Source organism: Perna viridis, chromosome 10, assembly GCF_037379345.1.
Source record: "Perna viridis isolate PV_CMFRI_1.1 ecotype Kerala chromosome 10, ASM3737934v1, whole genome shotgun sequence".
Classification (NCBI taxonomy): domain Eukaryota; kingdom Metazoa; phylum Mollusca; class Bivalvia; order Mytilida; family Mytilidae; genus Perna; species Perna viridis.
Genome location: NC_142454.1, coordinates 29,975,092 through 29,990,449, shown reverse-complemented (window position 1 = coordinate 29,990,449; position 15,358 = coordinate 29,975,092). Strand labels below are relative to the sequence as shown.

The following is a 15,358-nucleotide window of genomic DNA, read 5'->3' as shown; positions in this document are numbered from 1 at the left end:
TTTTATTTCCTCCATTCTTATTACATGTAACTTTTAAACCAAAAAAGGTCAGTGATTGTATTTCTGCAAGAGCTTTCTTACCATTTTACAATTTTCAAGTTTTCTACATATTTTATGGTTGAAACCGATTCCTCTTCAGCCTATTCTTGAATGAAACAATTTTCCAGCTCTCTACTGTAAATTTTAAATTAAAACTCACCCATTAAAGCTTGCATGTTGAAAATGCATTCATTATTAAAGGTGAATCTAGTATATTTACACCACAGACTAGATATAACAGGAATATAATCATGTGAAGCTGTCAGTTTAATTTGGTGTATCCAGTTCTACATGTTGGGGTGGATTAAATCAAAGTAAAGGCTGAACAAGCCTGGCAAGATTTTTTTTTTTAGTGGGGTGGGATGGGGGGGGGAGTGGCAAACATTTTTCCTTGCCATTTTTTTCTATGGGTGGGGAAGGGTAAATGCCTGGCATGCCTTTCCTTGAATCCACACGTTGGTGATAAGAATTTTGTGGACTGTGGAGTGGGGGGGGGTGAAGTTTGAATATTATAAAATGAAACTTGTTTAATAATGGGGGAGGGAGTGGGTAAAACAGATGGAAATACTACACCCCATTCTCCAAAGTGATTTATTTTCAATGGAATCCTCTTGTGACTTTGCTGATAAAATTATTTATTACTCTTTGATATTATGCAGCTTTTTATGAACGTAATACATCATGTATCTCAATGTACTATTTTATTGGCCCATTAAGATTTCAAAAATATCTTTCACCAGAAAATTGTCCATATTGATTCCAAGCACAAAATCACCATTTACAGAACAGCAAATACATTGTACCAGTCCTTGTATTTAACGAAACCCAGTAATAACTTCCTTGGAATAGTTGTCCCTTTCTTAAAGTGAACACAAAAGTACATGTATGAGGTGAGTTAGTAGATGTATCTCTGTCGATTTCCTTTGAGGACAAGCAACACTAAGTGTTATAGCAACATTCCGAATGGCAAAGCAAGTCTGCAGGTTGTTCTGCTTTCGATGTCCTGGTTTCTGACACTGAAACGTAAATAAGTCAATGTATGAGTGAGCAAAATATTATAGAGAGAAAAGGGGGACATTCAAAAGTAATAAAGCAAGGTGACAAATGCAAATTTATTCTAAATTTTTATTGAACAACAAAGTTTTGCGACGATTCCTCAAAGTTATTGCCAGAGGATTCCTTAATCTTCCGCTTCTCTAAGGTTTATTATGTTCAATATTCTTCCGCATAAGTAGGGCCTGCCAAATTTCTCTCGAAAGTTTCTTACATGACTCTTGTACATTTCGCTATAGACATTGCAGCTTTCAGTATATTGCCGTATATTGCCTATCGACATTAATCAATCGTTTAAAACATGACTTCGTGGAATAGGATTAATTGATGGGTAGATAAGCTGAAGTCTTACAATATATGGTTATGTAAATAAACCTACCAGTGGGTTCAAATTCGGAGGTCGCAATCCCCATTTTAGTATGAAAGTTGATATGTTCATTTCGTGCAAAGTTTGGTGCAAAAATCAGAAAATAATAGCCTATAACCCCCTTTTCTCTGGATCCATTCCCGCCTACGTATAACCTAAAGGTTCTGGGTGCATGGAATTGTAAAAGAAATCGAAGACAGAAGTCTTCAAAGTCGCTAATCGTCAAATATTCTGTGCTACTGATTTTGGCTTGCTTACAACATCCGAAATGGTACAAATGAGATGCGCTCTAAAATCAGGTGACCCGCTGGAATCTTGGTTCTCTTGATACAATTACTCTTTCGTAACCGCGATGACCCGAATGTTTTTCAATCAAAACAACTGGTTACCAGGAAGTGCGGGTAATTTTTTCGTTCCACAGGTTTCTCTCAAATTTCTCGATCTTTGGGTCGCTTTTGGTATTGACCAGGGAATAAGATTAGGAAACAGAATAAACAACTAGCAATGACTATATATCATTTTCATCTCATAATAAAAACTTATCGAGTAGTATAATATAATTACTGTATGCAAATCATATGCGAATGTAAGTACTGAAATTACAAGTGCAATAAGTCGACAACAATATTAGCGACTTAAAAAATACAAATACGTGGACCTAGCCCACTCCATCACAGTAAGCTTTTGAAGTTTTAAGTACATAGCTGTACCATCCTCTAAAAAGTTGAAAAGCCTTTTACATAATTGTTGTATGATTGATAAAGGTACTTGAATAAAATCTTAAGTTTCCGGATTAGACGTCCTCTTGGCGTCTGTTACAATTTACTTCAGATCATTTTACCATAAGGGGAACAGAAAGATATCCGACGCATTTTCTCGCTTTGATCTACTTGTCTAATTGTTCTACTTTTTACTTTAGTAAGTTTAGATTGCGGAGACATTAACTGTCACTGAAACCTCTTTTCATGAGCCTAAATGACAAAACAGGCAAATTTAAAAAAATCTTTATTTTAGATTTTATTTAGTTAACTGTTGAATCACTGTACTATGTTTCGTATCTCGACGGACAATTTAAAAAATTGTTCAATTATTCATTTGGTTCTAACTTTATTACAATTATACAATCAATGAAATTCAAAGACTATTTTTTATTGAAAATTTTCGGACAAAAATTACCCAAATGGACCTCAAATTTCACAGTAACCATGAAATGAGGGGGTTGTAAGCTCCATCGGTTACGTTTCCTGAGTATCATTTGATATCAAAGCGAACTAGATACTGACTGCTTCGGGAATAAAAAAAAACTGATACAATTAAAAACTTTTCCAAATTATTCAATAGTTAAAAGATTATTAAATATGTATAAGTGTTTGCGATCATTCCGAACACAGATGCTCCCACGGTGACCATCACTTTTGTCCAATGAAATGAGAGGTTGTAAGCTTCATCGGTTACGTTGCCATGGTTAGGCATCATGGTTGTCACGTGATGTCAAAGCTACCTCAATATCGACTGCGTCGGAAAAGGTAGTGTAATGAATAAGTGGATAGACCAGGGATGGATAAACTGGCTAATTAACAAACTTTTTATCTCTTTAATTTAAGGTCTCAGATAATTGGAGATCGCAAATCTTAAACGTGATAGCTTTGTGCAGGTTTTAAGTAATTACATAATTTCTATTAAGTGGTACTACATCAAATGTTAACACGCAATATAATATCTAAAGACAACTTCCTACAGGAGGATTTTTATATTACAAGTTGCATGTAGCTAAATGTACATGTACATGCCAAGCACGTATATGTTAACTCCGAAATTCAATCAAATTGCATTTTGTGTGTTTCATTTGGATTTAATACTGTATAGTTCCAGCAATTTATTAGCATCCCAATTGAACACCATTACAACATTGTCGCCAAATGAAGGTATGTACTGTACCATGGTTGACTCAATGAAAATCTAGTATTTCACATTTATAATTTAATAATTCGAGAGAATTTGCAGAGCGCGGGATAACTTGACTTTGGACTTTTACAATAGTCCTTGTATTCAAACGCGACAATGTGGACAAAATCCAATCGAAATCACAGCAATAGGAGGCTTTCATGGAAACAAATATTCGCATTTGACTCGCAGGGACACGATTTGTAGAAGGAAGCACCTTCATATAAAGTGATAAAGTTATAATCTTAGTTCAGTTTAGGCAGTTGTTTGATAAACACAGGTTCAGAATGCATTAGAACTGACAATCATGTATAAACGTGCGGGTGGGATCCGATGATTTTGAATTATGGGGGGGGGGGGGTTAGTTGGCGATCATTGATTAATTTGCATTAATAAAGCAATGTAGGATATTAAACAAAATCAGTTAGGAATGTTCCAACCTCCAGAAACCCCCTAGCCCTCCGCATGTCTTGTCGCCAGCGAAAGCTATATTTTTTATAGATTAGCTGGCCGAGTGGTCTAGGGCGCTGGACTTTGCGCACGCGTTGTTGACATAGATGTCACAACGGTACGAGTTCGAGTCCCGCTGAGGGAACGTTCAAAAATTTGCTTGTCAAATTTGACAGTTCTAACATCTTTGAGAATTTTTCAGACCCTTCTATAAGTTTACGTTATCTTCCCTGTATCAATTTGATCCGATGGAGCAGTGTAGCGAATAGAGTCGTTACATTCTGAGACGTTGTGTATATATCGTTGGGAATTTTACAGACCTTTGTATATATATATATATATATATATATATATATATATATAATGCTTCCGTCAAAATATATGTTCGCTCGGCTAAGTACAATGTAGTTGCAGAGGAAAGAAATAATCGTAAACGTCGAACGGATGTACACCATGATCAATCACTATACATACCACAAGGGTGGGGGTTTACAAACAAACTTCAAACCTTGATTTTTGGTTTAAAATATTTTCCTTTGTTTCTTTATCAAAAAGGTAGGAAACTTGACTAAGAATGGTAAAACTTTTCAATTTGTTCTCCCTGCCCAGGGTTTAACACTATTCTGGTTCAATACATTCAACCTTAATGTGAGACAATCTTCTACATGTACTTATATAATACTGTCAATAATGGTGTCAATATTTATTTTCTTTAAATCAATCTTATTTTGCTCACCTGTATCATAGGTCTCAATCACACTTACGGGCAATGTTAAAAGACATTAAAGAAGAAATGAAAAACAAAACGTGCAGGAAATTTAAAACCTTTTTTTTTCTTTTTTTTTTTAAATGTTCTGGCATTCTCAAACATGATTAGGGACTTATTAAGCAGCACTCATAGTTGAACTTTTATGCCGAAAACAAATAAAATTTCTGGTGAATTATTATAGGATAAAGTACAAATACATTTGTCTATGTATAATTTTATACACCGCATTAAAAGCTGGAAGTATATAAAAGCTTGGTGTCCGTCCGTCCGTCCGTCAGCTCTTTCATTATTCTTTCATGCACCTCTTTCGTTACAGCGTATCACAATCACTTGATCTTTTTTTGACAGAAGCTTTATATAGGTACATGTATACCATATAATGAGATATGATTTCAGACTCGAGCAAAACCAACTTCCTGTTTGACGACTTTGTAAACGTTTTTATCATATGGTTTCTTGGTAGCCATTGTGTATGTCGACTAAAAGCTCTATATAACTTACGTTATTTGTAGTTGTATCACCGACTTTAAATTAACTACTTTTATGTTTTTTTCTTATGGTTTGGGAGCGTGGTATTCTTATGTGAGTTTTGCTCGTGGTTTATTAAGTTTAAAACGCATCCCACCTCATCGAAAAACTACGAGCAATGAAGAAAGTTTAATGATCAATTTGGATTGTTACACGATATAAGATAAGATTTTCATCGCGAATTCTACTATATTAATTTTTCAATGAAATAAAAAGAAAAGTGCACCAATACATATCTTATAAGATAGTTTTAAAAGTACTTACGGTTGTCTAAAAGAGCCCAACATTTGTTTAACGGCCAAGGATTTATGTAGACTCTTTTTAAACACCGGATACTCTCCTAAATGTACTTTTGTAGGACTTTGGAAGTTACATACTTCTTTCACAAGAGCTTTTGTCAGGAGTGGTTCCGTGTGCTCGTCAATTTCGTCAATAGTTTCCTGGCAACGGGCTTTAATATTTTTCCCGTGTTGAACCATTTTCGAAAGCATGTCCCGGTTTTCTTTCATTTCTCGTAAATTTGTGTCGCGTCTCTCTTTCATTTCGTTTATAAGTTCTTTTGCGGCATCGTCTAGTCTCCGTTTCAACTCCTCTTGGGCTTTCTTTATATCAGCAACTGTTTCCTTTTCTTTGTATTGGTAAGTATTTTGGAAAGTTTCGGACGTTTTTATATGCTCCTGTATAACATCGGTTTCCCTATTGATATAGTCCATAAAATCACTGAGCAGATTCCGCTGTATTTCGGAAGCGGCAGGTAAAGACCTGTACTTGTGAAATTTATGGACATCATTTAAGCACTTTCTGCAGAGAAACTGGGAGCATTCCATACAATAATTCTCCACATATAACTGATGGATTTCACAATGCCTTCGCTTTGCCTCTGCGATTAGAATGTCGGGAGTTTTAATCTTATGTCCTCTGGAAACTGTACTTTTCAAGTGTATAGATTGACAATTTTCGCACATAAATTGATTACATTGTATGCAAAAGTGATCTCCCTTATCTGTAGTACACAAATCACAATCCTCAAAACTAAATTTCCGTCGTGGCTTAGGTTCAATTAACGGCAAAGTCGTACTTTGACGAGAAGGTGGCTTTGGTCTATTCATTGTAATGGCGAGCGCGTTATGAATGCATCAGAACTTTTACTAATATTCCATTTGTTGGTGAAAATTGAACTTCATGGGGATCCGGAACCCAGGAGCCGGTTTAAGCAGCCATTTTAGTTTCCATTGACAACGATCACCCTGGTAGCTAGTAGGAACCCCCTTGACGTACACATGATACTTATCTAATTCTCGCCTTTGTTTTAAGACATAGTTTTATCTTTATAAAATTAACCATGTTGGTCTTTAAATTTTTACATGCTCGTGTTAAACTTTAGTAATTGCGCACCATGTGTAAGCTGATACAGTGTTATTTGACAAGTCATTTGAACAATGTAATTAAATTGTTACAATGATTTAATGAAACTTTGCAGGTTGAGAGATTTTACTTCGACTTTGCTATATTGTATTATAATTAATAAACTAACGTGACAGTGGACGTTCTAGTGCACTGTAAACTATTTATGAATTAAACCGAGGCATGATTTACGCCGAGACCTATATTTGTACATGTAGATCAATAATATGTTTTTGATAGAAATACATCCATATGAATAGGCTTCATATTTAACTGCTATTGAAATACTAAATTAGTCAAAAGGTGTCGTCTGCGAAATACAAAAATGAATTATCATCGAGAGTAGATCCATAGAGGGGACAATCAGCTGCTTCAGAGGAGGTGGGGTGGATATAAGTATTCTGGCCAAGTAGCGGGTCCAGATAATCACCTAAATTAAGGGGACACACACACATTATCCTTAATAAACACACTACAATGCACACATTTACACACAAAAGTATTTTTTTCATAAATTTTGCACATATCAATTGACAGAAAGGGGGGGGGGCTTGGATCCGACTATGTGGCCTCCACTACCTAGAAAATAAAGAGATTTAATTTTCCGGCCTCTATCCATATTCTACTGTAGAGTATAATTAAAGAAATATTCCCATTTGTTTATGTTCCCCCAACCAAACTACCAGGCCCTCCTTAGAATCAGACGGCCGTCAACTAACTTCTCGTGAGTCTCTAGTGATTATCACCCCTTCTATTTCGGTTCATGAGAAAGCTTATAATCATTAGTAGTCTTGGATCCCGAGGTTTGCAGGGGGTTGGCAGCCCCTTTTTTGAAACTTTGCAATTTTCATGTATAAAATTGACGAAAAATAACAATATTGTCCTATCATCCCCTTTTTCTGAGGGACCTCTCCTGGCACCCCTTCTTTTTAAAGTGTATGGGCCCGTCGATCTCTACTAGTATAATCGCCTTTTTTTCTTTAATAAAATTATTCTGACTGACTATATTATCGAACTTATACAATTGAGCCAATGGAGATTTCTAAAGAGGTTACGGTGACCCCCTTTTAGGAATAAAAAAAGTGTTAGAAATCTTTAAAACGAGTTTAAAAATTGGTAAAGCGCTATTTGAATTGTGCGTATTTTGTCCACATATCAACCCCCCCCCCACCCCCGGGAAGACCAGCTCTCTCCTTGATCATATTTTGTACATGCTTGCGGTTTATCTATACAAAGTCTTTGCATGGCAGATAATAATCGGAACTACTCGGCCTTTATAAATGGATACACGTTTCTGAAATAGTATTTTACTAGCATTCCATTAAATTGATAATCATCGGCACTGATAAAATATCGATATTAATAGATACCAGGAATGTTAATTGTATCTAGATTAATACCTTCACATGCAGATGTGACCCATTGATAAGGAAGACATGAAAGACATTAAATAATTTTATCAAGAAGTCATTGACTTTAATCTCATGATATGATCACAATTAAGTACTTTGCACCGATATATCACCCTTAGAGTAAAGAGAAACGTAGTTGCCTCGCATCTCGAGTATATTTCTAAGTATTGCCAAATTGGGAATATTTGTTTTTCCGCAAATCTTCTGATCATGAATAAGGAAACAGAAGAGACAAAGTGAACTATCTTTAATTGATGAAAATAATATACTTCTATAGTAAATATCGGTGACGGTATATAATTAGTGGAAAGAGACGGACCATTTAACTTCATTTGGGGGATAATTTTTTTAAATGAACACACACACACACACACACACAACAAATAATTTTGATGTGAATAGTTAGAAATGATTTTTTTCTCTAAATTTCAAGGATTGAGTGAAGGTTTGGACATAAAAAGTAGGTTATCTGACTTTTCAACAGAAAAAATACCTTGATGATTAGAATGTAAAAACAGACGGACCCAAAGCAAAAACCCTAGCCCCACCCCTACGACGTTAAATGGTTTGTGGCAATGTATAATCTTTCGATATTAACTCATTATCTCACTTATTCTTTTGGTTTCTATATTAATATAAACGCACACATCCTAATTTTATAACATCTGCAATGAAAACAGTCTGTCAAGTGTGAGTGTTAACGTTCAATTTCATTACATAGTCTCCACATGAAAAAGTGTAGCAAAACAAACAAGTTATTTTCGACTTTATAAAATGCTGAAACAAAAATATATTAAAAGATACTGATGTAGCCAAATATTGTATGCTATATATACATGTACGTGACAAGTATGGTTTGTACCAAAAACAAAGCCAAAAGCATCGTTTTGTTTATGTCTGTAGGACGCATTACATCTTATGTTTATAAAATCTATATGACCTGTACAACAGATACCAAACACGAATCGGTGATATTCTCTTTTGGTCCTTTGATTCCTTTACTTAATACGATAATTGTGATCTTCCGTTCATGTATTGAAACCAATACAAACAAAGCTTCAGTGCCGTATCTGCAAACATGTAGTACCAAGATCCTTTCGATACTATTTACTTCCATACCTAAAGCTGTCAAATGGGGTCGTCAGTCCTGAATTATTTTAACAATTTTGTGTAATGCTTGTGAATTGGAATTTTGAATTAGTATGGGGAATAGTTAATAATAATCTGACATTGAGGGTTTTCCGGAGATCTTTCGAATTTTTCGAATTAAAGAGTAATCAAGGGAACCAAGGTTATAGCGGTAATCAAAAGAATGTAATCCAGGGACAAAGACCCGACACGGAAAACAGACATACACAACAAAGAACATACAGTAACTAAAATCATACAAAGTAACAAAGGCAAATGAGCAACTCGAACTCCACTAAAACTGGGAGCATGGACCAGGTGCATCGGTAGGGTAAGCGTCCTCTGCTTTTCTAGAAACACCCGCCGAGTTGCTCATAAAAAGTCAAGTCCGGGGTAGACAAACGAGGACAGGAAAACTATGACCTGTTGAATAAATCAATTTTCATGGTGCAGATGGATACACCATAACGATCCACGAGTTCATGATGACGACCATAGAACTTCTGTAGTGATGACTTCAATCTTGTAGCAACATAACCCTGTTCCAGAAGCCTATTTGTAAGAGTTCTAGTGCGATACAAAAAGTCTGCGTAGTTTCGGCAAGCTCTGGCATAACGTGTGAGTTGTGATATGGACACTCCACACGCAGGTGCTGAAGGGATGTTGCCACAGATGAAAGGAAAGTTGACAATTCTGAATGAAAAGTCATCACGTTTGTCGTAAAGTTTGGTCAATAGTTTTCCTTTACCATTGATTTCTAAGTGTAGGTCAAGATAAGAGGCTACGTCACAGTGTCTGTAGTATCCTTTATCTCAAGTTCTTTTGGATAGATGCGATGTATCAAATCCCCGAAATTAGGATTGTTTAAAGATAATACGTCATCTATATAGCGGAAATGGAGATTGAAGGATCTAGCCAAATGATATTCTTTCTTTCTGATCAGATCAGCTGTAAAGTCAGCCTCATAAGAGTGAAGGAATAGGTCAGCAAGTAAAGGAGCACAATTTGTTCCCACTGGAATTCAACCGTTTGTTGAAAACCACGTCCGCCACACTGGACAAATATGTATTTTGTAAACATCTTCCTCTGTATATTTGGAAGATGATTTTGAATTATTTCTTACAAAGTATGAGGAATCTCTACCAAGAACTATATATTTGTATCTTGATTTACCATCTTAAAAGACGGAACACATAGATACAAATTAATACGTAGCATTAAGAAACGATTCAAAATCATCTTCTAAATATCACGAAGAAGACAGTAAAAATAAGCTGGAATATTTAATCGGCAACATATTTGTCCGAGGTGTTGGACGTGATTTTAAACAGACGGTCGGCATTCCCATGGGAAATAATTGTGTTCCGCTATTCTCTAACCTATTCCTTCACTCTAATGATGCAGACTTGTTAGCTGGTCTGTCCCAAAAGAATAAACTTCGTTTAGCCAGATCCTTTGATGTCAGGATCTTTGATGTCCTTTGACGTACTGTCTTTAACAATCCTAGTTTCGGAAATATGTTATACATCGCATCTACCACAAAGAATTTTAGATAAGAACATGACAGACAATATGAAGTCAGCCTCATATCATGACCCATTCGAAGAGATCGATTGAAATATATGACTCATGACCAAACTATACGACAAAGTCAACATTACTTTCATATGAGGCAACATCACTTGAGCACCTGCGTATGGAGCTTTTATACACAACTCGTACGTTATGCAAAGGATTGCCGAATCTACTCGGACTTTTTGTACCGTGATGGACTGCTTACAATTAGGCTTCTGGAACAGGTCATTTCTACAAAGTTTTTATGTCGGTCATAAACTCGTGGAGCGTAATTTTTGAAACCCATACCTTCAAAGTAGTTCGTGTTCTTTTTAGAATACGATTGAAGACAAAATATCATTACAATTTTTCTACTGAACTTGTGTCAAATCAAAGTGTGCACTTTACTTGAAATGAAACCAACTGATAATTACGTTTTAAAAAAAACTGTATCGTAAAATATAATTATTGGTTAAAAAATACAATTATAGAACCAAAGATACATCTTGCCTAATTTAAAATACACGATTTTAAATACATTTTCTTTGAATTTCATCAGCAAGATATATATTTTCATAAATTATTAAGTTCCTTGACATTATGTGTAGACAATAGTTGCACAAGTTTTAAACATGATGGTTTTTTCCAATAATAAACTTTAATACATGTATGTTTTTTCCCTAATATCCTTATATTTTTCACACTCTAGTATAAAGTGGTATTCATCCTAAATAGTTTGTTTTTCACGCATATTACGATATCTATATTGTCGATCTACAATATAAAATCTACCAGTTTCTATATAAATTATGTGCGGATAATCTGTATCAGTTCTGCATACACACGGTTTATAAGTATAGTTAACCGGGCGGTCCAAATAAAACTTCAAAAGATTACATTCGTATACATATTCATTCAATTGGCATTTTGGTGAGTCTTCAAAAAAAGAAAGATGAATCGTCTGTTGATCAACTAGAAATACTTTTAAGCAAAGGTCACTTGTTAATACATGTATCCCTTCTGGAATCTTGATAATATGGAAATAATATTGTCGTTCCCTCTCTAGAAAACACAAGGGAACCATAAAAGTCATGTTGAAAAAAAAAAAAAAGCAAAACGAAAGATGAACAATGGCATCAAGTTTTTAATAATAATAAAAAAATATTGAATTAAATTCAGCAATTTTAGAAAGGTTGCGGATTAGAATGAGTCATCAAGGGGACCAAGATTCTAGTGGAAATCAAATGAATGTCATCCAGGGACAAGACCAGACATGGAAAACAGACAAACACAACCAAAAATATAAAGTAACCAAAATAATACATACAAAGTTACAATAGTAAATGAGCAACTCGGACTGAACTAAAAACTAGGAGCATGGACCTAGTGCACCGGAATGTAAAGCGTCCTCTGTTTTTTTAGAAACGCCAACCGAGTTGCTCATAGAATGTCAACCCCAGGATAGGCGAAAGAGGAAAGGAAAACTATGACCCTTTCGTCTTTTAACATATCTGTTTTGCAGTCAAATCATAATTGGTGTGTCACTCGTTGCTACTAGAATGTATTGTTATTCTTTGTGGTATTATATCCTTTTCAAGATTTTCAGTAAAGCTTCAGACACCACCACCTCGCTAGTCAGTTTGCACCTATCGGCAGATTTCACTTGGATCCAAAATTCTCGGGGAAAGTACTCTGGAATTATGATAAGAAAAAAGGAATTGAAAAGATTTAGTTCAGTAGGTAAACAATTTATAAAAGTAATAATTAAAAGAAAATTAATCATGTAAAGAAAGCCCGATATTATCGGTAAAAATACAAAGAAACTGAATGCCTTACTCTGCCAGAAACATTGCAGTTGGAAGAATTTCGGGTTTATTCACTTATTTTATTCTCATAACTTGACTATTTTTTTTTCTATAATACAAGAAATGTATTTGCTCACATCGGATGTTTAAATAGAATATCAGAAAGATTATGTTTAAACTCTAGAATTAATGAAAGGGGGTTTAAGGAGGTAGACCTTGGGTTAGGGACATAACTCTTGAAGTCAGTGATATGTTTGTATCATATTCAATTTCACCAAAGCCTCTCAAGCTTTTGTTTGAAGCAGAATAAAATGAATCCTAGTTAATTAGATGTTTACATAAGATTGATGTAAAATGCTGAATACAAACGTTCCAATGATTTTTGTCCCTTACCCTAGGTTTACCTCCTTAAGCTACAAAACGAACATAAAAGGGTAATGTATATGGTGAATATATATACAGTCGAACTTCACTCGCCCGAACTCGGATGGCTCGAACACCCGGGATTTCTTGAACACAATTCAAAGTACCAAAATTTTCTCCTATATAATCAATATAAATAACCTTGGATTTCTCGAACTTCGATTACTCGAAAACTCGAACTGACTAGTTGGTCCTTTCATTAATAAATCTTAGAGAATAACCCTCACTAACTCGAACTCGTCAGCCATTTTGTCAGCTTGGGTAATAAAAGCTGTGAAAAACTGAAACCCTATCATTAATCTGTGTCATTTTAGTTAATAACAGGTAATATTTAAGTCATCACTAATTAGGTAGTTTTGATCATAACATAAAACTGATTGAAGTTCGAGAACGTTCCGAAGTCGGTATGATGAAACCATGACAGAAAGTCGGATGAAAACAAATTATTGACCAATGAACCCACACTCTGGACGTTTTTAAAAGAAAACACAACATTTTTAATGTCCACAAATCAACATAATCTTCCGACAGCGAATGAAAAAGATCAACGATCTAACACAACTTCGGAGGAAGTAAGCAATTTCTAACGATAAAGTCGAACTCTGACCGGCGACGAATGAAATCCGGAAATATACGAACTTCAATTTCTCGAACTCCTGATAACTCGAACACTTTTCAATGGTCCCATGGAGTTCGAGCTACCGAGGTTTGACTGTAGTCTACTATAAAAATCTCAGGTAGAAGTTGGTATTTCTGATTATTACTAAATTTGCAGTTTCAAATCAAAAGTACCAACACTATATTTAACAGGACTTGACAGTGGTTGTAAAGATGAGTTATGGTGTATCCATCTGCACCATGAAAACTGATTTATTCAACGGGTCATGGTTTTCCTTTCATTGTTTGTCTACTCCGGACTTGACTCTTTATGGGAAACTCGGCGGGTGTTTCTAGAAATTTAAAGCAAAGGACGCTTACCCTGCCGGTGCACCTGGTCCATGCTCTCAATTTTTAGTGGAGTCCGAGCTGCTCATTTGCTTTTGTTACTTTGTATGTATGATTTCGGTTACTTTATGTTCTTTGTTGTTTATGTCTGTTTTCCATGTCTGGTCTTTGTTCCTGGGTTGCATTCTTTTGTTTACCGTTATAACATTGGTTCCCTTGATTACTCTTTTTTATTTATTTTGTTTTAATGGTGACGCTGTGAACATATGTCACCATGAGAAATCTCGACAATCATAAACAATAATATACATTCGAAAATTGTGACGTATTCAGAGCATCCTGCTCCAATTAGTGTTTGGATACTTGATGACCTAGAGGTTGGGAACTAGTCAGCTGCATTAAAGTACAAAGCTACTCTGAATTTTTCTTTAATAAGTTATTTTGACAATTAAATATCATAGCCTATACTTTCATTTTCATTAATTTTTTTTAAAGGGTATGAAAACGTTTAAAAATCATTTATGAAAAATGTTTTTTTTTAATTTTTCGACACAAGAAAACTATGGTAATGTCTAGTAATGTAACGTTATGTTTATGTATGTCCGTTGTCCAATTTTCCCTAATAGACATTGATGTAGCGCACATTCGCACAACTATTGCGCCTGCTATAACGGTCATAATGGTAATCAATATAAATTTACCTCTGACCTTCGAAGTCGTGATAGCCTAATTGTAGGTGGACATGAAGTTAACCTGGAAAATCGAGTAAAATCTTTAGTATTTTTGTATTTTACAAAAAAACAAAACGTTTATCTGTTTTAAACACACATATTCGAAATTGTTAAATTATCAAGAAAATAGATCCTATGATCGATGTATTACTACACAAGGCATGATAAGCAAAATATCAATATCTTTAACCTCGTCCTTTTTACACTTTACACCTGTTTTAAATTGTCTTTTTTATTATATAGATAGCAGTGTTTTGTCCAATGTTCCCTGTGTAATAAATTTTGTTAAGTCAGTGTGAAATAAATTCGGTACATGTAATTTCGCTCTCGGACTTTTCCCGCCAAAACGTCAAAATACGAATGCCCATCCGCCAATCACAGAATTTACAATGCATTTACAATAGCGAAAAATCATGAAGAAAATCTATTGTTTTATCCATTTGGTTATCGTGAATAACCAAAACATGATCATTATGATCATACCTTAGGCTGCATTAAACTAATGATTATTATCAGATTTTATATGTTTTCTTTAAAAAAAATAAAGAAAATCATTATGCAATGAAATTAATATACAAAATGTGTTTCCACAAATTGCATTGATAATTTAAATTTTACATCTACGCCAATTTCAAAGAAGTTGTTTCTAGTTCCACAACCTTGCATTCAATAAAAAAAACTGGAATTTTTCCAAATGAATAACCGTCTTTGAACTTTCTATTGACTGATTTTAAAGTAATCTTTAAACGAAAGTACAAAGCTGGTAGTTTACCTATAAATATTACGAAGCTCTGTGGTATATGGGG

At 34.8% G+C, this 15,358-nt stretch overlaps 2 protein-coding genes across 4 annotated transcripts in view; one reads left to right on the top strand and one right to left on the bottom strand.

The window, feature by feature from the left end:
* Window positions 1–723: 723 nt before the first annotated feature.
* LOC148605311 (transcription intermediary factor 1-beta-like) lies at window positions 724–6,437 on the bottom strand. Its single transcript, XM_088551193.1, has 2 exons — window positions 5,415–6,437; window positions 724–1,055 (listed from the first exon to the last, which is right to left on the bottom strand). The coding sequence occupies exons 1-2, from the start codon at window positions 6,257–6,259 to the stop codon at window positions 986–988; spliced, it is 915 nt and encodes a 304-aa protein (XP_088407319.1). The 5' UTR covers window positions 6,260–6,437; the 3' UTR covers window positions 724–985.
* The window catches only part of LOC148605310 (uncharacterized), a 48,263-nt gene continuing 35,858 nt past the window's right edge, over window positions 2,954–15,358 (top strand). For 2 of the 3 annotated variants that reach the window (XM_088551186.1, XM_088551187.1), the window contains exon 1: window positions 2,955–3,384. The gene's annotated coding sequence lies outside the window, so the exon portion shown is untranslated. Of the gene's footprint in view, window positions 3,385–15,358 lie in introns of all 3 variants that reach the window. The other variant, XM_088551190.1, reaches the window with a different exon arrangement.

What these genes read in the sequence shown, in the direction of transcription:
- LOC148605311 (XM_088551193.1), bottom strand. Translation starts at nt 6,259, where the DNA reads ATGAATAGACCAAAGCCACCTTCTCGTCAAAGTACGACTTTGCCGTTA. An exon ending in TTGGGCTCTTTTAGACAACC is followed by an intron (nt 1,056 to 5,414) that starts GTAAGTACTTTT and finishes TTTACGTTTCAG; the next exon opens with TGTCAGAAACCAGGACATCG.